At 36.7% G+C, this 22552-nt stretch overlaps 3 protein-coding genes across 8 annotated transcripts; 2 read left to right on the top strand and 1 right to left on the bottom strand.

Annotated features, from left to right (window-relative positions):
• Window positions 1-415: 415 nt before the first annotated feature.
• On the top strand, window positions 416-8153 carry LOC104087648 (serine/threonine-protein kinase STY13-like). Its single transcript, XM_009592187.4, has 6 exons — window positions 416-740; window positions 3575-3707; window positions 4939-5134; window positions 7196-7317; window positions 7391-7546; window positions 7638-8153. Exons 1-6 carry the CDS (start codon window positions 550-552, stop codon window positions 7944-7946), a joined length of 1107 nt encoding a protein of 368 aa, XP_009590482.1. The 5' UTR covers window positions 416-549; the 3' UTR covers window positions 7947-8153.
• Window positions 8154-10622: 2469 nt separating this feature from the next.
• On the top strand, window positions 10623-18572 carry LOC104087647 (G-box-binding factor 1). Of its 6 annotated transcripts, none has more exons than XM_070195147.1 (13): window positions 10654-10905; window positions 12501-12584; window positions 12667-12790; window positions 12963-13010; window positions 13115-13201; window positions 13314-13403; window positions 13531-13691; window positions 13775-13829; window positions 13940-13988; window positions 14067-14272; window positions 15154-15231; window positions 17812-17937; window positions 18257-18572. In XM_070195147.1, the coding sequence occupies exons 3-13, from the start codon at window positions 12734-12736 to the stop codon at window positions 18338-18340; spliced, it is 1041 nt and encodes a 346-aa protein (XP_070051248.1). In that variant the 5' UTR covers window positions 10654-10905; window positions 12501-12584; window positions 12667-12733; the 3' UTR covers window positions 18341-18572. The 6 variants fall into 6 exon arrangements, with proteins under 6 accessions (XP_009590481.1, XP_070051248.1, XP_009590476.1 ...); XM_009592182.4 differs by having other exon boundaries at window positions 10777-10905; window positions 13314-13415; XM_009592186.4 differs by lacking the exon at window positions 12501-12584 and having other exon boundaries at window positions 10623-10905; window positions 13534-13691.
• Window positions 18573-19919: 1347 nt separating this feature from the next.
• Window positions 19920-22121, bottom strand: LOC104087646 (scarecrow-like protein 15). Its single transcript, XM_009592180.4, has one exon. The coding sequence runs from the start codon at window positions 21840-21842 to the stop codon at window positions 20217-20219; it is 1626 nt and encodes a 541-aa protein (XP_009590475.1). The 5' UTR covers window positions 21843-22121; the 3' UTR covers window positions 19920-20216.
• Window positions 22122-22552: the final 431 nt, after the last annotated feature.

The following is a 22552-nucleotide window of genomic DNA, read 5'->3' as shown; positions in this document are numbered from 1 at the left end:
AGTAATTTATAGGTTACGAGTTCGGCATAAGTAATCATTATCGCTTATACTAGGATAGAATATTACATCACAATCTTTCGAATGCAGCCTTTCAATGGACCTGCGTGAATGCGGAATACTGTGCATCAGGTCGTCCAATCTAATCTTAAACTAAAATTCGGATGAAAAGGAACTCTTTATCTATGCATGTGGCGTCCATGCAGGTCGCGAGCACCGTTTCTACCCTAAGACGTAACGCAGCGGATTACAACCACTTGTTTTGCTGTTTTATTATTACCTTTTATGTCCAACGTTAGTAGTAGTTAGTACAACAGAATATATACACAAGGATTACCCAAAATAAATAAATTGCTAAATATAAGAGATTTTTCCCTCTTATTTCCATCGCTGTAACTCTTTTCAAATGCCACCCCTCCCCTTATACTCCGCACTCCTAGTAGTCCTAGTCCTACACTCCACATACACAGGGTTCTCATACGTACACATACACACACACTTCTTTTTTTCTCTTTATCTGTGCTGTAATGCAACAGCTGCTGCTTAACAGCTATGGTGGATACAAAAGATTTTCTCAATCTTGAACCTTCTCTCTCTAACCCATTTGGGAAATTTTCTGACATTGATGATTTTTGTGCTCAAAATGTTGTCCACATTGACAAGAAGCTATTCATCGATCTACACCAGCTTTCTATTGGTCCTTTGCTCAGTGAAGGTCCCTATTCACTCGTTTATGAAGGATTGTGAGTCCCCTTTGAATTGTTTTCCATTTCTTCGTAGCCCCATTTTCCTTTTCCTTGGTTTACGTTTCTTGAATTAATTGCATTTCTCTTAAATATTGCATTTTGGAGTTTTCTTGATTTCTGGGGTGTCGGTCTGTCATTTTGTTCGGTGGAGTGGAAACCCCTTCTTCCGTTTTAGAGACTAAGAATTGCGTCATTGTTTGTTATTTGTTCTTACAAAGAACAAAAATTCATATCGACCCGTGTTGTTCTGGGTCATTGCGTGGCACTGGGCGTGGCTTTGGTGCAATTTATCTAAGAATTCACTTACTATCACAATAAGGAGAGATATTTCTGTCTTTGCGATAAGAGAATTTTACTTTTACTTTACGGTGTTCAAATTGAAGGGGACCGGTAAAGTTGCTCCCATGTGATGGAAGGTCATGGGTGTAAAGCTGTGTACAATAGACCCTCGTGGTCCGGCCCTTCCCGTACCCCGCGCATTAGTGCACTGGGCTGTTTTTTTTTTTTTACGGTGTTCAAATTACCAGCATTTTACTTTTACATCAAAATTGGAATATATGCAATCAGAAAGAATTGCCTAGTACTTGTGGGAGTGATTGAGTTCAGTAGTTCCTCGTATATATTATTGACTCTAAGGATGTAATATGTAGAAGATAAAATTGTTTCAAATGCCAACAGAAGCAGAAGCAGCCCTTCTTTCAAAGAGAGGAACATGACCCTCGTGGTCCGGCCCTTCCCGTACCCCGCGCATTAGTGCACTGGGCTGTTTTTTTTTTACGGTGTTCAAATTACCAGCATTTTACTTTTACATCAAAATTGGAATATATGCAATCAGAAAGAATTGCCTAGTACTTGTGGGAGTGATTGAGTTCAGTAGTTCCTCGTATATATTATTGACTCTAAGGATGTAATATGTAGAAGATAAAATTGTTTCAAATGCCAACAGAAGCAGAAGCAGCCCTTCTTTCAAAGAGAGGAACATCTGTCAATCACATTTCTTTTGATAGGCGAAGGTGAATTCAAAGCTAAGAAGCTGGAATTCTAAAGAAAGAAAAAGGGAAAGCACTTTATCTAGATTAAGCTTACTCACTCCCAAAGTTCCAATTGTGCATCGATTAGGTTGTCGGTGGTCAAAAGCAGAAAAGTTTTTTTTAGATAAGCTCACATTTCTTGGATATTTCTGTAGTCCCGTGTTTTAGTATTTTTCAGTTAGAAAAGTTATAATGAGCTTATGGTTCTCGAGGCTCCGCTAAAACATTCAATGTGACTCAATTGAAGACTAGGAAGGAGCAAAAAGTCTACTTCATTAATGTATAAATCTGTGTTCAGCATATGCTTACGATTTGCTGACTACCGAAGATGGTCTGACCAATTCATTTGGCATTGAGTTCAGTCCTAAATCTTATCTTTTTTCTTATTTGTCCTAGTCTGTCATTGGGAGTGAACTTTGTTGAGATATAGTTTCTGTGTTACCTTATTGACTAAAAGGACTTACTTTTATATAAGTGAGGATTAAGGAAATAAGTTCCAACGCTCTTATTGAGCTTAGACATTAAATGAATTTTCAACCTAAATCTAACATAATCCATTTAAGGACATTGTAGGGAGAAAGACCAAGGGTTTTGAGGTATTAGAAGTAGGAAGGTAAGCAATAAATTGGTGAAGCAATGCTAGTTGCTTCGTATCGCAATCTTATCAATTTTGGAGAGGGTTGAAAAATTAGAAAACTAAAACAACAAAATGCATTCTCTTCGCAATGAAGTAATGAACATATTTAGTTTACATAATAAAGTAGAAGTTGTAAGTTAAAATACATTTCCTGCTTCCCTTGCTAGCGGAAGTAGGTCTCTTTCTCAATCTTACATCTATTCAGGAGCAAGGTAGGGAATTTTTTTTCCTGGAACTTTGATCCTTTTCTTAACTCATCTTTCTATCCTCTTGAAAGGTAGACATACGAACAACTATAGTTAAGAGGAAGATTATAAATGTAAAGAAATTAAATGCATTCGAGAAAGCTGTCCATAGTGTGGATATCTCACTGGTAGTAAGATTTCTTAATATCAACTTTGTTCCTCATTCAAATCTAGTAAGTTTTAATACCAATGGTTAAATAATTAGTAAGATAATTGCGTTCAGATTTTCTTAAATATATCTTTTAGAATAGCAAATGGTTCAATATCCTACTTATAACATTGTCAGTTATGATGAAGTGATATCAGGGCCCATTTGGACAGAGAGATTTGGCCCAATATATTTCACATCTATTATCCCAAATCTTTTGCATCCATTTTAAATACAAACCCCATTATGGTTTACATGAGTTGTTGTGACTTCATTTCAAATGAAACTCGAGAATGTGTAGTTCTGGAGTATATAAATTTGAGTTCCACTTCAATTCTAAATGTCTTCATTGAAGTGTCCCTAAGCGTATTTCAACCATTATCTGTAGTTTCACCTTGCCTAACCATTGAAAACTTAGTTTCCTGCTCCCTTCATTGGTTCACTGTTACGAACGTGAAGATAACCAGATTTATGTTGTACTAGATGTTTTTAGAATAATATCTCATTGTGGGTCAAACAATTATTGATAATAACTGCTTAGTCCCATCTCAGAAGAATTTGATTCTTAGAGAATCTACTTTAGTTCTATATGGTGTACACCCAAAACATCTACCTAAGATCTTTAAATTTACTGTTACCTCTCATTCACGTTAGTTAACACAAACTTTCTGGTTACTATCATTTGCACTCCCAAAATGTGATCCTGCATTTCAGTTCTTTTTATTAAGGGTCCTGCGTTTCTGAAGCACCTTTTGTAATACTTGTTCCAGATATAAATCCATGCCTGTTGCAATAAAAATAATACAGCCAGACAGATCGGCAAATGTGAGTCCCGAGCGGAAAGAAAAATTTCAGAGGGAGGTCCTTTTGCTATCTAAAGTGAAGCATGACAATATTGTGAAGGTATGTGGTGTTCAATAAGAAATAGTGCTACTGGTTAAATTTCATTCGCTTTGTCCACCTTGCTAATAGAGTCAAAATCAGGAAACAATGATTGGTTACTGGCTTTGAAGTCCAATATAGAAAGAGAATAAAACCTATAGCTTGTGGACTATGTAACCGTTTACAGTAATAACATTGGATATTTGGTGCTACTCTTTAAAAATTATATAAGAGGTCCTGTTGTATTTACTATATTTAGACATTAAGGGAAAAGAATTCCTCTCTATTTCATAACATTTCCTTGTGGAAATGATTTATTTATAAATCTAATATGCTCCTGTCTCGTCTTGGTATTTTGTTAAGCGTTCTTGTATAAATATCCAAGGTTAAATTTCCTATAAAATCTATTTGTTATTCGGATTTACTTCTATTTTTGCCAAGTACAAGGACAGCTTGGAACTCAAAACTGTTTTCTATTAAGCATATATGGTGTGCTTTGCTGTGATGTTCAAGGAAAGATCTTAATAAGCTCCTGGTCGGTTAGCGTGTAGTACAGATTATATGGTGTATAATATCCGCAATTATATACTGGATGCTTTTGAACTATTTTATCGATTCTTGCTAAAAAGTTGCTTCATCTGTAACTTGACCATGTTGTTTTAATCATGAAAGAGTTAGCTAAACTGGATAATTGCATGTTGCCTTAATATGTATTGCATGCTTAATCCTAATTGGATTCAGTATCTGATAAACCAAGCTGACCTCAACTAGTTTGAGATTGGGGCATAAGTGTTGTTGGCCTCAAACAGATGGCTAATGGACTAGCAGGGTAACAGAAAAAGAGTTTAAGAGTTTGCCTTTCATGGCCCTCTGTCCTATGTAGTATTTTACCAACTTTTGATTTACTCTTTCGAATGTTATTTCATAGGTTGAATAAATGCAGAATTATGCCTGATCCAACTTTCAAGCTTCTTAGCTGTTTGATAGTTGAGTTTAAATAGCTAACTGTATGTAGCTATACTTAATCCAATAGTGTAAGTGTCTTCCAACAGATCAAGACAGTTAATTATATTGTAAAATGTCTGTAAAAGGATTCAAGCATCAGACATTAGTCTTCGTACATTTCCTCAATATCTTGTCCTGTTTATCTCATTTCACATTATTGTTCAGAGACTGCCTTAAACGCATCCTTCTGTATGGTGATTGATTCTCTTTTCATTGGTTGCTAATATGCTGTAAATTGTTGAAACAGTTTATTGGTGCCTCCATGGAACCGGCAATGATGTTAGTTACAGAGCTAATGAGAGGCGGCACGCTTCAGAAGTACTTGTGGAGCATCAGACCACATTGTCCGGATCTGAAACTTTCTCTAAGTTTTGCGTTGGGAATCTCTCGAGCAATGGAGTATTTGCATGCAATTGGAATTATTCACCGTGATTTGAAGCCAAGTAATTCTCTGCCTATCTTGTAGTTCGCTATTGCACTTTCAAGTTTTAGGTTTAGGTGGCTACAGAGTAGGTAGTGTTATCACACACTGATCAGGATTGCTACTTGCTTGAGTTGCGTGACTTTTTTTTAATTTTTTTTTATGATTTTGTATGAACATAAGAAAACAACTCCACTTCAAAGCCAGACTTGCTGGAATAGTCTATATGAGTCCTTGTATCCATTTTGCTCCATTTGGGAGGTTTTCATTCAACTACTTGATAATTTGTTTTCCAGGACAAATTAGGGATTCTAAAAAACTAGGAATTCTCCAAATCTCACACCCATCTCAACTTCATGTCAAATACGGACTTATAGCAAGTGCTCCTATAACGATTAACCTTAGGGTATCACCTATACAGATATTTTACTTATATCTCTATCCTTTGCTAAGTCCGAATGGGTTCCAAGAAATTCTGGGTGTTTTCAGACAACTTTCTTTGTTGATATTTGGTCTATCTCGATCATGGTTTTCACATTACGGGTTGGTAAATTTGGAGGTCTACATAGGACATGACCAAACGTCTCGCGTGGCCTTCTCTTTTTTCATCTATACATGCTACTTGCACCTTCTGGTGAATGTGATACATTTAATCTTGTATGACTGTGCATCCTTCCTAACATCTGCATTTCTATGACACTCATTTTGTGGAATGGCCTAATATTCACTCCTATGCAGCATTATTGGTTTTATAACTGTTCAATGGGCTTGCTTTGTATTTGGTAGGTCATATCATCTGACACTCTTGTAGCGCTTCTCGCCGTGCTATTTTGATTCTATGTAATGTTTTCATCTGTTATACCGTTGTATTGAAATACTAAGCCTAAAAATATAGATTGCCTGCATGAGACATCACAGTCTTATCTCATCTCATCTCAAATTTATTCTTTATATGCTAGCTAAACATATGGTTGATATATTCTGTTTTATTTCTACTTATCTTTAAATCTTTACGCCCTTGATTGCTTCTCCATAGTTCAAACTTTTGGTTGACACCATTACTAGTTTCGTCAGTTAACTCAGTATTGACTACAAATAACATGCACCAAGCCACACCCTATCTTGTATATTTTTAGTTGACTCATAATTATGGTAAATAAATATGGCCTAAAGGTAGATCCCCGGTGTAAACCTACTATTACGGGAAACTTCTTAGTATCTCTTCTCACTATTCTCACACTTGTGAATGGCCTTTTTTCATACATATCCTGTATGGTATTTATATATGTTATAGGAGCTCCTTTTTTCTCCAGTATACACCAAAGAACTTCTCTTGGCACTCTATCATACGTTTCTCTAGGTCAACTAATTTCATGTGGCGATCTTCCTTCCACTCCAATAAATCTCCATAAGCCTTTTAGTGAAAATATAGCCTTTATTGTAGATCTATCTGGCACAAATTTGGTTTCCAGTCACTTTGTAGTGGACCTAAATTGATGCACCAATTTCATTCTGTGTACCGTAAGTTTAAATACCGTGATAGTTTGACAGCCTTTACTGTGAAGGTAGATTAATGATTAAACATACTCATTATCTAATCATTTTTTTTAAGATAAATAAATATTATTAAGACAAGTACCAAGATGGTACTGCAAAATACAAATTACAACAGTACAGAGATCGCCATATAGCAGTTAAGCACACTCATCTCAATGAATCTAAAAAGTCTCATTATCTAATCATGAAACAAAGAAAAATCTAATGCACATGCATTATGAAAATACTAGAGCTCCCAGTAGTTGGCTAATGTCTTACTTACAGTAAAAGTCCCTGTATGTATCTGTTTGGCTCCTTCTCCATAAAAAATCTTTTAATCAAATTCTTCAACTTGATTCTGATTTAGTAAAACTAGGCAAAGTGCTGAGAAATAAAAGAGAAGTGCTTTTGTGGCAGCCGTAAGAAAGAGTGGATAGGAGTGAAGAAAGCCTAATTTCTGAAAAGGATTATCAGACCATTAAGATGGTTGAAACTGGAATTTCATTGTTTGATTCTGTTATTCATTGCCATTTTGCCATATTTGCAGGTAACTTACTCCTCACAGAAGACAAGACAAAAGTTAAACTAGCTGACTTTGGGTTAGCTAGGGAGGAGGCAGACTCTGAAATGACAACAGAAGCTGGTACATACCGCTGGATGGCTCCGGAGGTATAACATTGGACGAAAATGTTTACACCCTGCTTAATAATAGCGTGTATGCCTTACCCTTTACAAATGCCAGATGTTCAGCATTGACCCAATTAAAATTGGAGTGAAGAAATACTACAATCATAAAGTGGATGTCTACAGTTTCTCAATGGTTCTGTGGGAGCTTCTCACCAACAGCACTCCGTTTAAGGGACGAAGCAACATTATGGTGGCATATGCTACAGCTACGGTATGTGTTTTCTATTGATAATAGTTTACTCGTCTAACAAGTTTCCAGTGACCGGTAAATATGATATTTTCATTTCTTTAATAAATTCCAGAAATTGCGTCCTAGCATGGATAACATTCCGAGGGAGATAGAACCCCTTCTTAGCTCTTGCTGGGCAGAGGATCCAGCAGACCGACCAGAATTTGAGCAAATATCAGATTTCATCGCGAATATTCTTCGCAATGTGTGCACCTCGGAGACGACTTCTCCAAATCTGTTTGAGATGGAGAATCCCACAAGCAAAGAGTTGGTCAATTCTCCTGGCACAAATTATTTGATGGACAGGGATGCAGAAACTAGCAAGAAAAAAACAAGGAGTTCATGTTGTTGCTTCATGACTGCCTATGATGATTCTCTCTGATAGGTGGAGAGACTTTTTCTTAGGATATGGTTAGGTGTAAATAATTGATTGACTTCCCGTCTTTTTTCGCCAGTTTTATGATATATAGAACAGACTTCATTGTTCTCCAAATACACCATCATTGTAGACATTGTACAGAAAGCAAATAGAATGTTTAGAATAGAACAGAAATATGAAAGGAGCATGACTCAGGTCAAAGTTCATCAATCCACCATCTTTTGGTACAGATTTCCTTTGCATTTCTGCAATTCTATAAACCAGATATAGACATGTGCCAAGCAGGGGCGAAGCTATACTCTAGTAAGGGTGGTCAATTGACCAGCCTTCATCAGAAAATTATATTGCATATATAGGTACAAAATTAAGTTTAAAGGTATATAACAAGTATTGAAACACCTTTGGAAAAATTTCTGGCTTTGTCACGGTGACAAGTAATGTGTAATGTGTTGTGCCAAGTCAAATTTAAGGTCGACAAATGATGTCAAGTGACTGGGTGTGCCAAATCAGCTTCAAGTTTGAATTCTATGTTAAGGTGACGTGACACGCAAGTCAATTTAATATTTTTGCACGAAACTCTTCAAACTGTTAAGTTTCAGACCAAATATAACTGACTTTTGCCTGATGAAATTACTAATTGCCGAAGCAAATTTTGTCTCAGAAACATTGGCAAATGTAGTACGTTATATATATGAAAATAAAATAACAACCATTCCCTCCCCTACTCCAGTACGCAACAATTTTCCAATATTCTGGCGATCATTACTCTGTCCTCTAATCTTGTAGTTCTCTCGGTTGTCTCCTATTTCCACCAAATGGGGTATTCTTTTAGGATTTGTCTTATATCATACTTAATAGTATAAATTAGCATTTTTACAAATTAGTATAATTTAATTTGTTGTAAAATGGTACTGCCTCGGGTTATAACTCACTGAATATGGATAGTTATCTTTAATTATACATGACAGCGTGCAAAAATTATATACTATCAGTATATAAAAATTTAATTTATTAAGTACTACTTTTTACTTAATGAGGGGTAGACTTACCACTTGTGTGTTGCCCTCATTTTCTTAATCACGTTTGTGAACACAAACCCATAATTTCGTGTGAGCTGATTCAACTAAATTGCGGCACAACCGTGGCTGCAAAGTCACGTTCAATAGAGCACTGAGCACAGTTTGCCGCTCCTTTTGGACAAAGACCGTACCTAATTTGGATTTAAGTTTTTTATTAAAAACAATTGCTCCCAAATTACATAAGTCCAAGCACATCATCTGGATTAGATTAGTTGAACTTTGCAAAATGAGTCAAATTTAAGCTCAATAGAGTTAAACTATATGCCAAGTGAGCTGGTGTGCCAAATCAAAATAAAAGCAAACTCTTTTTAAAAGAAAAGGTAAAGAGCGTGGAAATATTGTGATTAAGGCTTGAACAACAAATAATATGTCAAATCACGTGACATGCGAAGGCAAAGTAATAGACATGAAAGCTTGAACACCAAGGCCTTTCATATCGTTAAAAAAAGTTAGAGTGGAAATATTGTGATAATAAATTTGTTCATAAAAACTCCCTTGACCCCTATACAACAATGTTCTATTGCTGAATCTTCATAATTAATATACACATATTTAACTTTCCTACGGTAATTGAAATATATAACTAGTATTAATAACTTTTTAGATAAAATTGGTTCAACTGAATGCATAAGACTGTGAAAAAAATTGCTCAAACACAAATTAGTTCTCTTTTAACAAGGCTAATATGAAGATTAATTGAGGAAGTGAGACAAAGTAAATTCTTTAGAAATAAAACCTAATCAAACTTTTAATTAAGTTGAAACATGAATGCCTATTGGTACAATTCACATGTTAAGACACCCAAACGGCGCCGCCTCTACATGACCCAAAGACTTGAAGGGGAAAGCAAAAGGAAAAAGGGGGACACAAACTTAAAAAGACCCGTTTGGCCATAGGTTTTGCCAAAATAAACTTGAGTTTTATTTGACAAACACAGATTTGGGCATAGATTTTATTTATATTTTGGCCAAATTTCAAATCCCAAAACCAGCTCAATAGCTGGTTTTGGGCCAAACCCCTAATAATACACATGTTTTTCCAAAATAAATTTAGAAAATATATTTTGAAAACGTATGTCCAAACACATTTTCATCTCCAAGCCAAACTTCACCTAAAACAGATTTTTCAAAATAAATTTGTGAATCTATGACCAAACGCTAGCTTAGCTGACTTACAGTTGGGAAAATTAATAAGTTAAGTTATCCAAAAATTTTGTTGCCCTGTCATTCCTATCCACTCTTCTATTGCCAACTGTACACTCTCTTTTCCCCTCACGTGTCACCTTTCTCCCCAAACCCTACTACTTCCCTCCTTTTATCACATTGGTCCAGCCCCCGGTAATTAAACCCAAGACTTCTTATATCCCATTTTATTATACTCCTTCGTTTCAATTTATCTGAACCTATTTTTTTTTAATTCGTACAAAAAAAATAACTTCTTTCCTTATTTAAAAATAATTTACTATTATATAATAATTTATAGCCACATAAAATATATATACCTTATTTTAGGACACAAATTCAAAAATTTAAGTAAAATATATAGGAGTAACACACTAGCAAGTCTTTGTTTAAAAAGGAAAATAGTTAAGACAAAAACTGACTTCCTTGTTCCTGTTTCCCCCCTGTATGAAACTGCAACTACTTTCTTCTTCTTCTTCTTCTTCTTTTTGTCACAGTGTTCTGTTCAGACCCAAGAACCAAGATTATTAGGACAACCTTAACCCTACTAAAGTTTCTTTAATCTCCTGAGGGAGCACTTGTTTACCAACAAGCAGAAGAAGAAAATTTGAAACCAAAAAAGTAAAGTTAAAAAATCAAAACTTTAGCCGACTTGGAACCTCCTTGTTCCACCTCACATCCCCCTCTTCCAATACGGCCCAGGTCAGCTCCCCCCACCACCTCTTCTTTCTTTGTTTTGTTTCTTACTTCCTAATTTGGTATGGATTATTTGCCTTTGTGTTTGCACGCGCCTTAACATGCTAATACTCCACACACACACACACACACACACACAGACAGACAACTACAAGAGAATTAACTAAGACATGATTTGTTTGTTGTTATTTTTTTAATCCTGTTTTAAAATTTTGAACTTTGGGATCTCTCTTTTAGTCTTTAGCGGTTTCCTTTTGGTTTGTGTACTCGGTCTCTGTCATGTTTGAAATTGAGCTTTACTTCTGTCTTTTGAGCTTAATAATCAATCTAGCAAGTCCCAAAAGGTTTCTTGGAAGACAAATTCTTGCAACTAAGTTGTTCAATTGACAAAAGAAAAACCCAATTCTTTGCCCAGTTTTGTATTAGTATGAATTAATTGCCTTTGATTTAAATCTTTTCTTGCTTTCTGGTAGTGGAATTATTCTATCTGGTTTTAAGTGAACTTTCCAAATTTCTCTCTTTCTCCCTTATTTTCTTTGGTACATGTTAGTATGTTACAGATGAGAATTATTTCTAATTAGGGGTGGGCGGTCTCCGACTTCTTTGTTCTATTAACCCTAGAGCTCTATAGTCCTATAGAGAGGACACTTCAACCTGAAATATTGTGCCTAAAGATGGTGTACATAGATGTTGGCAATATTCTTTAAGTAAAAACACCAACTATATATTTTATTGTAAGATTTAACATTAACAAATATTTATGGTGCAATTTGGCCTTCATGGTAAACCATTGTATTTGGTGCAATTGGTCTTCATGGAAGTGATGTTGAACCCAAGAAAAGTATGGACTAGAGACCATTAAGAAAGACTTGACCTTTTGGATTAATGGATGACATTATTTATATTTTGAAATTTAATTATATAGGAACTAGAATTTGAAGTTCATGGTTTCTGAACATACCTCTGAACTCATAGCACCTTTTAGCTATGGTGTTCGCAATTAAATATTTATACACATATAATGATTTTCCTAATACAAGTATGTGGTCGAAGCAAAAGCTACTGGGTTTTCAGAACCTGTAGCTAATATTATAGCTCCGCCCTTGTATATAGTCATGGAAAGGATTTTCCTTTTCTTGATAATCTATTAGTCTACAATGTTTTCTTTGGAAACGTACCAGATAGCAATTTCTTTAAGAAAATACATTAATATTTTTTGGTAAGATTTATTTGTTTGAAATGAGTACTTGCCTTATGTACATCCCTCTAGAATTGTGCTTCAATTTCTCTATATTCAGCGTAACACAGATTGCACCGTAAATTTAAAAGATTGCTTTGCATGAATTTGTAAATTATTTAATCTTTGATGGCTTTACAGCTTCTTTCATCCTTTTGATGATACAGTTCAATGGTTTTTGTGTAAACCAAAAAAGAGGAAATATGACATTTGTTTCTCATTGTTATATTATGCATGGTAAGATGATTTGTTCTTAGGCAGGAGGTTTTATGACCTAGTTTACACCGATATATTTACAAGTACAATTTTTTAAGCCCTCTATTTACATCAACTCAACCGTAACTAATGTGGATTTGAGGCACAGTGATCTCTATGCTTATCAGAAAAGCAACAAATTGTATACTTGTTCCTATGACAGTGACCGCATAATCTCTATAGGTGGAAAATGGTAGGAGTTCTAACTTCTACTTATCCAAAAAAAAGAAAGTGGAAGAGTTCTAATTTCTTTTCCCTATTTATGATCTATCTAGCGTTTATTCGAGTACACCATTTCTGAACTATTCACGTGGATACCCGAGTATACAATCAATTGACCCAATGGGAGCTGGGGAAGAGAGCACCCCTACAAAGCCTTCAAAACCGGCTTCAACTCAGGTCCCTTTCCTTCTCTTTCTTTTCTTTTGTACATTTATGGCTAATAAGTCATTAAACATGTGCTGTTCTCTCTCTTCCTCTCTCTCTCTCTCTGTATGTGTATGTGTGTGTGCACAGATGTGTTAATGTATGTATTGGCTCACTGCTAACAAGTTTTCTAATGTTTGATCAGGAGACACAAACTACACCCTCATATCCTGATTGGTCAAGCTCTATGCAGGTTGATATTAAGTTCCATAATGATTAAGCCAATAACATGAATGCTGATGAATAATTGTTCTAGTTTTCTAGTCTATCAAGTACTAATTCTCTTTTCCTGGTTAGGCTTATTATAGCGCTGGAGCTACTCCTCCCTTCTTTGCCTCACCTGTTGCTTCTCCTGCTCCCCACCCATACTTATGGGGAGGCCAGGTAATTGATTTTCCATTCTTAATTTATTTAGTTTCCTGCTTTACGATTTTTCTATCACATGATCTCAGAACCTATCTATAGTACTTTCTCTGATCACCTTGTGATATTTCAGCATCCTCTTATGCCTCCTTATGGGACTCCAGTCCCATATCCAGCTTTATATCCTCCTGCCGGAGTTTATGCTCATCCTAACATGGCCGCGGTAATCAAGCTTGTCGGTACTTTGTTCTTATGAATTTGAAAGCTGTGAAAGGAAGTTACCTCTTCTTCAAAAAATAAAAAATACAAAAAAGAAACTTTTGTTAATACCTTTGTTCATGTTTTTTCAGCAGACTCCAAACACAGTGCAGGCAAACCTTGAATCAAACGGGAAGGATCCTGAAGGAAAGGATCGGAGTACAAACAAAAAGTTAAAGGCCAGTTCTGGTGGCAAGGCGGGCGACGGCGGGAAAGTTGCTTCAGGTTCTGGAAATGATGGTGCCACACAAAGGTCTGATTTTGTATCACATTTTTCCATAAATTCTTCTTTTTTGATCAGTCATGCATCTAAGTGGAATATATTTTCTTGAACAGTGATGACAGCAGAAGTGAAGGTACATCAGATACAAATGATGAAAATGATAACCACGTGAGTATTCAGATCAATCTAACCACCTTTTTTCTTTATTTACATACTATGGAGATCGCGAGTCCTATGATTGCTAGTTGATTTTTTTTTTTGATAATATGTAATCTCAGGAATTTGCTGCAAGCAAGAAGGGAAGCTTTGATCAAATGCTTGCCGATGGTAACTTCTGTGACCTTTCTTCTCGGTTCTGACATTCTTACTTTCAATAACCGAGTTTCTAAATCTGGCGATTATCAGGAGCCAGTGCGCAGAATAATCCCACAACAGCGAATTACCAGACCTCTATGCATGCAAATCCTGTCACTGTGCATGCAACTAACCTAAATATTGGAATGGATGTGTGGAATGCATCATCTGCCGGTCCTGGAGCGATCATAATACAGCCAAATGTGAATGGTCCAGTTATAGGACATGAAGGAAGGATGAATGATCAATGGGTTCAGGTACATTTTCTTTTCTTTAGCTTTTTTCACTCACTGAAATCAGTACTGTCATTTTTGACCAGATTAGTTTGTGTACTCTGTACTTCAAATTCTCCAGTCTAACTGCTTGTCTGTAAAAAGCTGCATATATTCCACCCATCTGGTAGCAGATGGTATCACTTAAGGTGGAATATTTTCTCTCATAACCCTAATTGTCGGTGTATCTTGAGTCTTAACATAGAGAGTTCCATGAATAGATGTAAAATAAGTGGCTAAAAAGACTAATTTGTGAATTTTTTAGTTTCACAATTGTGAGCGAAGAAAGATCACAACCTGGAGAACTCTTAAAAGCACTCAACACTCTGATTTTACAAGGCTTCAGGTGTTTTAATTTGGTGGGTCCAGAAACAGCTCCAACTTAAAATAAGCCAGAAAACTCCTGAAGCTATGCTGGTTTCATTCTTTATGGGTTAAAATTACCTGTTTGTAGGATTCGATTTTCTTATCAAGTTTTTTGCATTAAAATTATTTAAACCTTCATATAGTTTGAAAGGGATTATAAAACTGAACTTCCTTGTATCATTAGTTCTTGAACATGGTTCCATCTCATTTTTTCTGTATCTCTGGATATAGCAGCATCTTGTGCTTGTTTGAAGTTCATGGTTCTACTTTATAACACTGCCGCTGCCACCCCCCAAAAAACTTTCATGGATCTTTCAGGTAGAGCAGTAAATTATGTAAGACACAAAAGGCACTTTTCCATATTCCATAGGTCGATAGTTCCCGTTCGTTTTTTATGTGCCAGAGCAAGTACACAATCAATGATGGGGTTATAGCCCTGTTATCATCGTTTTTCTGTTTCTTTTTGTTGATAGATTTCGTTGTAACCCTCGCTTTGACAGGACGAACGTGAACTTAAAAGACAAAAGAGAAAGCAATCTAATAGGGAGTCAGCTAGGAGGTCAAGGCTACGCAAGCAGGTATGAGTTACTCTTTGTAGATAATGTTACTCTTTCCGTCTTTTACCAGTCAGAATTGAGTATATGTCTTCTATTATATGAGCCATATAGATTCTTCTCCACATGGCTTTAGACTCAGACATCTGGTTTCAAGCAGAGGTCCCCAAATTTATTTCTAATAATAAATAAAAGCAGCTCTTAAAGACAATGATGGGGTCTATAGTCTCTACACCAATATAAAGCCTTAAGATTATTCTGTTTTACGCATCCAAGAGTGACCTAGTGGTCAATAAAGTGGGGTGAGAACATGAGGTCTCAGGTTCAAAACCTAGCGGATGCACAAATACAAGGTAATTTCATCCCATCTATCCAAACCTTGGTGGATGGAGTTACCTGGTACCTGTTGCTGGTGGGAGGTGACAGGTATCCCGTGGAATTAGTCGAGGTTCGCACAAGTTGGCCCTGACATCACGGTTATTTAAAAAAAAAGATCATTCTGTTTTACGCCATCATATGGCACACTGATCTTTTTGCATTTTCGTCTAGCCACATTAACTTAGACTGATGCTTCAAGTTCCTTGTTTCAACCAAATCATTAATATCTTATGATGATGAATTTTTCTAGTTGATTGAAACACATTGTGTCACCTTTATGAAATGGTCTCCGGTATAAATAAGAATCGGGAATGCAATTCGATGTGATATCGGCATATCATGCTCTAATCTGCAGATAGTGTTTTAAGGCCCTAGTAACTGTAACGTTCTTTAGTGTTTTCTCTTTTCCTCTGAAAGAACAAAATCTGGTGTCTCTATTATTTCAATTCGTGAAGACAATGTAAAGCACAGCAACAACAACAACAACAACAACAACCCAGTATAATCCCATTAGTGGGGTTTGGGGAGGGTAGTGTGTACGCAGACCTTGGTTTGGGGAGGGTAGTGTGAACGCAGACCTTACCCCTACCCTGAGGTAGGGAGGCTGTTTCCGATAGACCCTCGGCTCCCTCCCTCCAAGAACTCCCCACCTTGCTCTTGGGGTGACTCGAACTCACAACCTCTTGATTGGAAGTGGAAGGTGCTCACCACTAGAGCGACCCACTCTTGTCGAAGACAATGTAAAGCACATGTGAGAAAATTTCTTCGAGTTGTAGAAGACAAATTAACGGATGGTATGTACCAAAAATGGAATATAATGTGAAAAAGCAACAGGAGATGCATTCATATCAAATGTCACGTAATACAAACCACTTATAGACGGTCTCCCTTAAATCACCATCCTCTTGAAGGCTGATTACCTGTTCTCAAAAGTAAGTCTGTCCCAACTATGTCTAACCCTTTCCAAAGAGAATCTTATATCAAATCCTACTACAATCTCTTTTATGGACCCTTAGTCAATACTTGGGGGTCGTTTGGTACGCGGGATAAGGTGGAATAAAGTATTGTACTAAATTTATACCATATTTGGTTGATGGTATAAATTTATTCCGGGATAAAATTATACCGTAAACGAAACATGGTATAAACTTAGTCCCAGACTTAATCCTGGATATCCCATCTTATCCCACCTTATCCCATCAAATTTGGTATTATTTTAGCCCACCTCCCAGGTAGGATAAATTAGTCTAGGGATTATAGTCCCAGGATTATAATCCCGGAATAAGTTAGTCCGCGTACCAAACGATCCCTTAATATTCTTGTCCTCTCACCTTATAGACTTAATTGTTAATTATAACTACTGACCCTTTTGTGAAACTGTTCCGTAATCTTCCTAGCTAAGACATATTATGTCAACGTAGGGAGTAATAAATACTCGTATATTTGAGAGACATGGTTGGGTAAATGTAGCCACTAATGTAAAATATACTCTCCTTTACCTATCAGTTACGCTCTTGAAAATACCTTTTAGCCCTTGAGCTCCTGGAAAGGCAATTGTTCTAGGCAAAACAGCTCGAACCAGAAAACTATTTAGTGACAAATAAAAACATATATGACCATGAATCTTGATGGGCTTAATTGAATAGGAAGTGGATAACTGGATAGAAGTGTAAATACCCATTATTATTTCTCATGTCATTGGGGATCGATGCATAACCTAAGTGTATCCACTCAAAAGGAGAAAGATAAAGAAGAAAAAATTCACCCAGATGCAGTAGTCAGCTACTGTTCTCCTAATGATAGTTATTAGTTAAATTAAATGGTGACATGAAGCGATGGGAAGCGTCATCAAATTAATGCCAAGAAACGAAGGAATTGGCTGCTTTCCATTTTAGGAGTTCATCTTACTGCATGTGGACTTTTTCTGTCCTTGTATATGACGTCAGTTTAGAAAGGAGTTACAACTGGTGACTAAGTGTAAAAATTCTTCCCGTGCACATCAAGCTTGTACCTCAGCCGACACAAAAACATGATACTCTTTTCCATTCATGTCACAACAGCAACCAGAATTCCAGCAGGATAGCAAACAAGCTGATTTTAGTTCTTAATAATGTTCATGGGCGGTTTGATTGTTTGCTTGCTCCAATTTCTGGAATCCAAAATGTACTCAAAATTTCCTTTAGATTTTCTGGCAGTCATGTTGTTTTCTGTTTCTTATTTTTGCAGGCTGAGTGTGAAGAGCTGCAGCGTAGGGTAGAAGCTTTGAGCAGCGAGAATCATTCACTCAAAGATGAGCTCCAACGGCTCTCCGAGGAATGTGAGAAGCTTACCTCAGAGAATAGTTTGATAAAGGTACTTAATACCTTGTTAAGTGTTCCTCTAATTGCTTATCCTCCTTGATATTTGGTAATATTCTCAAGTACCCTCTTCATGTCATCCCCTTTTTCCTTTCCCTCATTTACCTTTGCACTTTATAGGGATAGTGTGATGCTGCTTCACGAATAGCATTTTGTTATAACTAATGTGAGGCAATTAGTATCGTAGAATCTTGTTTTGTAGTGCTACTTTTTTTTCCCTTGCAAAGGATTTCTTTTTAACCTGACGAAGCAGTTGTGAAGGAGAAAGATGAAATTAAAGTACTGATATTTGCTGGAATATGGTGGTAAAACAGGAAGAGTTAACGCGTTTATGTGGGCCAGATGCTGTGTCTAAGCTAGAGAGCAACGGCAATGCCACTCATGAGGAAGCTAGTTAAGGAAAAGCCAGACACTGAGTAGTAGGTGATTTAAGTGCTCACAAATATTTCAGGAGCCAAAAGAATTCATTGCTTCTAGGTGCAGAAATGTTTGTTGTCCTACTAACCTATACCTTTAACCCTTTTTGAGTGTGACTAAAACATTTATTTTCTAATTGTAACCCCAGTGTTCTGTGCTCTTGTTAAATTACCTGGAAGAAGTCAGTGCACCATTGAGTACTGTTTCGTTTCATTTTCATTGGATATTTTTAAAGTTTCTTGCATTGAATGTGGATGAGATTTTGGCAGGGAATATCTTTGAAATATGAGAAAAATAGCAAATTATTTTTTAATTCTAAACTAACTAGAGTTGGTTATATAAATTTTATATTGTCATTTTCTTCAACTCGGAGTCTATTTACATGAGATAAGAATACTTTTGGTATATTTTTTTTTTTGGGGGGGGGGGGGGGGGGGTATACGGCAAGCAGTACTCCCTCCGTCTTAAATTACCTGTCATGATTTCTAAAAATAATTGTCTAAAATTATTATTTGTCATTTTCAAAGTTTAAGATAAAATAAATTATATTTTTTTCATTTTACCCTTAACATTAATTGTTATTGAAGATGTAGATAGTACTTAAATAGAGTAAATATTCAATGAAGAGAGATTATGTTTTAAAATATAAATAAGGGTAAAATAGTCCAAGCTCGTTCTAATTAATTTTTTCTTAAGGAGCGTGTAAAAGAGAAACACAACAATAATCTGAGGCAGAGGGAGTAATTGGTCATTACTTGTTATAATGGTTAAATTAATAGTGTAAATTATTTTCATATCGGTACATATTTAACTTAAACCTTCTGGTAATACTTTAAAATACTGTTTACGACTTTATGTAATTGTCTGCAATATTTTTTAGATGACTAAGCTCCCGTTTAGCCATATATTTTGTCTTTATTTTTTTTTAAAAATTGAAAATATTGTTTGTTTATGAAATATGATCATGTTTTGAGACAAGAAATTTCAAAAATTCCCAAGTTCCCAAAAACGGTTTTTGGGTGAAAATTTTTCTTCCACTCATAAAACTTAACTTTTCTTCAAATAAAATGTATGTCCAAACAATTTCAACTTTCAAAAATTATTTTTCAACACAACTTCAAAAACTCTTTTTTCAAGTTACAATCAAATCTATGTCCAAACGCTAACTTATTATGTTGTAATACCATACTGCTTCAGTGCTTCTCCTAGACTTAATTATTCCTTCGCTAGAACTCATCCGGTCAAAGTAACTAAAAATTTCGGATTGAAGTAATAAAATTATTGAATTATTAAAACTATTTTGATATTTTTATTTTTATTTTTTAGCCAGAGAGTATTTGTGAACTCATACGACTTTCATTTTTTCATTTTTTGGTTTGAATTGTTTGTTGATTGAATTATTACTAGTCGGCAGCTAGTTTATCGAATCTACCCGATTTGACTATACATAGGTTTAACTTTATCTTTTAATGAAATTTCTCGGAATAATTCACAAGTCACAATCCTATTACTCCTAATTGAACATGACGATGTTTTTTTCATGGAAAAGAACAAACATGGTGATGCGCAGGGAGATTTCTTTGAAATTAACAGCGAAAAAGTTACACATTGCATTTATCCACTAATTAGAGAGACCAACCTGACACTCGAAATTAAGCTACAAAATTACAAAAAAAGATAGTACCAACACAATTGAAAAAAACAAAAAAGCAAAAAAAAAAAAACATGCTTCTTAAAGTTTCTTTTGAGTTTTATCTGTTGTTATGCTACCCCCACCCCTAAAACTAAAACCATATAGGCTAAAGATTGAAATCACTGCTATTATTACAACTAGTTTAGGGTTAGTAGTTTTTATTATTAACACCTCCAAGCTGACGTGGCTACTAGGGCCCTATCATGCCAGCACAGCAACATCTCCGCTTGTCTCTTCGCCACGTGGAATCCCCTAACCTGTACTCTCCCCAACAAACAATCCGCTTGAAAATCCGCAAACTGGCTTAATCCCACCGGCCGGAATCCGGCAGCCACCATCGCATCCTTCCACGAGCCACCTCCTCGCCGCCCTACTGCCGCCACCATATCCACTATCTTCGGAAACAGCACGAAATTCTCAATTTTCCTCATCCAATCCCCACAATTCCCGCCACCGATATTTGCTGCTTCTAGTGATTCCAGCAACGTAGAGTAAAATTCCAACCCATCAATCACCGTCTGACGAAACGACGCGGTTCCGTAACCCATCAGCCCTTCGCTGTCCACGTGTACCACCATGTTAGGGGAAATACGACGGAGGTCGTTAACAAACCCTGACCCGATCCGCCGGAAGATAGCGGGGGATAAAAGCACCGCTGTCTTCTCTCCGTCCATGAACTTTATTGCTTTGAAGGATAACAACTCGAAAGTTCGAATTAGAACAAAATCTATTTCGAAACCGATATTGAGTTCACGAGCAAATTGTGTTAAATTTTCTCTGATTAACCTCGATTCCACAGCGTACTCTTCAGGGACTAGAGCCGTAATTCGAAGAACCGGCGCGTTGGCTTTACGACACTCGGCTTTATCGGCTAACTCTTTCATGAAGGAAGCCCAGTGGCCTCCGAGTCCGATGTCGAAGTCGATGACGTGGACTAGCATCGAGCCGTCGACTGCCTCGAGTACGGCTTGGTTCGCCGTGAAGCTGGAGAACATAGGGATTGGAGATATGTTTGAGAAAATTTTGTAGGATTTGATGGTCTGAATCACGTCGGATGAGCTGGCAGGGCGAGTCTGTCGAGTTGACCCGGCGAGTTGGGCTTGAAGTGCTTCCTTGAAGTAAAAGGCAGCTCGTTGAAGAGGTTTTCCGGCGGCGGATCTGAGCCGTTGATTGAGCCGTGCCAGTATCACATGTGCGAGCTGGAAAGCGTTGGTTTCGAAACATTCAGTGAAACGAATGAGCTCATCCACGTAATCAAATCCTACGTTCCAATTATTCTGGTGGATATCACCGGAGAGATCAAGGGCGTTAATGTAATTTCCCTGATTCACCGATTGAAATTGCTGAGGGAAATTCTCGGAGAAAGAAAAATCAGATGTAGGGAACTGAGTCGAGTCAGCTGAGAATTCGGAGAGGTTATGGAACTGAGTCAGCGACTCGCTTTGTGTAAGGCTGAGTTGAGGGTTAGATTTTGAAAGTGAAGCAGAATCGTCTTGTAACCCAAGTTCTCTCATCAAAGAATCCCAATCTTCGAAGTTGCTCAGAACATGATCTCCTAGCTGGAGAGGATCGTCGCCGCCGCAAAGGGCGGAGAAATCGGGATTTGTTATCACCTGCTTCTCGACGATAGGGCTGGGGCTGCGGCGGAGTTCGAGGACTGATTTGGGCTCGTAGCACAAGTTAGGGCCGTTGGTGGCGGCCGGAAAAGTAGCGTTCTGGAGATTGTTGTTGTTATTGCTAATCAATGGTTTTGAACTCACGTTGTCATTAGAGGAAAAGGGCACTTTCATTTCTCTGAAAAAAGAGAGAAGATTATTGGTAACCGTAGCCAAAGTCTCTAAAGACTATGTAACTAACAGGTGAGTGAATTATTTTTTGCGCGAGTGTTTGTAGTGCGTATGGTTTGTAGTTGCTTTAATAGAAGAAGACTTTGTGTGGGGTGTGTTCTTTTTAGCTTTCCCTTCTACTTTCTTCAATGGCTCTGAAAACTTTGAGAGAAAATGGAGGCTTTTTGGGAGGATGATGATTGCTGCCTTTTTATCTTTGCGTGCGTGCGTGCGGGCCTAATTGCATGCATGGGATTCAAGTTGCCTTTAATAGTGGCCGATCAAAAATTTTTACTAAGAGGTATTAAAATATAAACAGGTAAAAAGGGCCGAGACAAAATATACTACTAATATATAATTTTAATATTTTTTATTTAATTATATAGTGTAATTTTCTGAACGAAAGGGTCTCATTTGGCACATCTTTTGATAAGGCCAGTGATCAAGGGATGGGTATGATTTAATGCATAGCATGCATGTATGTGTTGTAGGGATAGGAACATGCAGGACACGAGTCTGAAGTGATTGATTTATCTTTTTGTAAGATTAGAGGTGTGTATGTGAAGTCTTTATTTTTGTACTTGAAAGAAAGAAAGGGAAAAAGAAGGCTTTTCTATACTTTTCCAAACACTTTATTAGTATTTCTTACGTTCAATTTTCCCATACCAATCTAA

Source organism: Nicotiana tomentosiformis, chromosome 2 (assembly GCF_000390325.3).
Source record: "Nicotiana tomentosiformis chromosome 2, ASM39032v3, whole genome shotgun sequence".
Lineage (NCBI taxonomy): Eukaryota > Viridiplantae > Streptophyta > Magnoliopsida > Solanales > Solanaceae > Nicotiana > Nicotiana tomentosiformis.
Note: the sequence above shows the minus strand (reverse complement) of the source record. Positions and strands in the feature narration are given on the sequence as shown.

What these genes read in the sequence shown, in the direction of transcription:
- LOC104087648 (XM_009592187.4), top strand. Translation starts at nt 550, where the DNA reads ATGGTGGATACAAAAGATTTTCTCAATCTTGAACCTTCTCTCTCTAAC. An exon ending in AGCATGACAATATTGTGAAG is followed by an intron (nt 3,708 to 4,938) that starts GTATGTGGTGTT and finishes TTGTTGAAACAG; the next exon opens with TTTATTGGTGCCTCCATGGA. An exon ending in ACCGCTGGATGGCTCCGGAG is followed by an intron (nt 7,318 to 7,390) that starts GTATAACATTGG and finishes TACAAATGCCAG; the next exon opens with ATGTTCAGCATTGACCCAAT.
- LOC104087647 (XM_009592181.4), top strand. Translation starts at nt 12,734, where the DNA reads ATGGGAGCTGGGGAAGAGAGCACCCCTACAAAGCCTTCAAAACCGGCT. An exon ending in AATGATGGTGCCACACAAAG is followed by an intron (nt 13,692 to 13,774) that starts GTCTGATTTTGT and finishes TTTCTTGAACAG; the next exon opens with TGATGACAGCAGAAGTGAAG. An exon ending in GGTCAAGGCTACGCAAGCAG is followed by an intron (nt 15,232 to 17,811) that starts GTATGAGTTACT and finishes TTATTTTTGCAG; the next exon opens with GCTGAGTGTGAAGAGCTGCA.
- LOC104087646 (XM_009592180.4), bottom strand. Translation starts at nt 21,842, where the DNA reads ATGAAAGTGCCCTTTTCCTCTAATGACAACGTGAGTTCAAAACCATTG.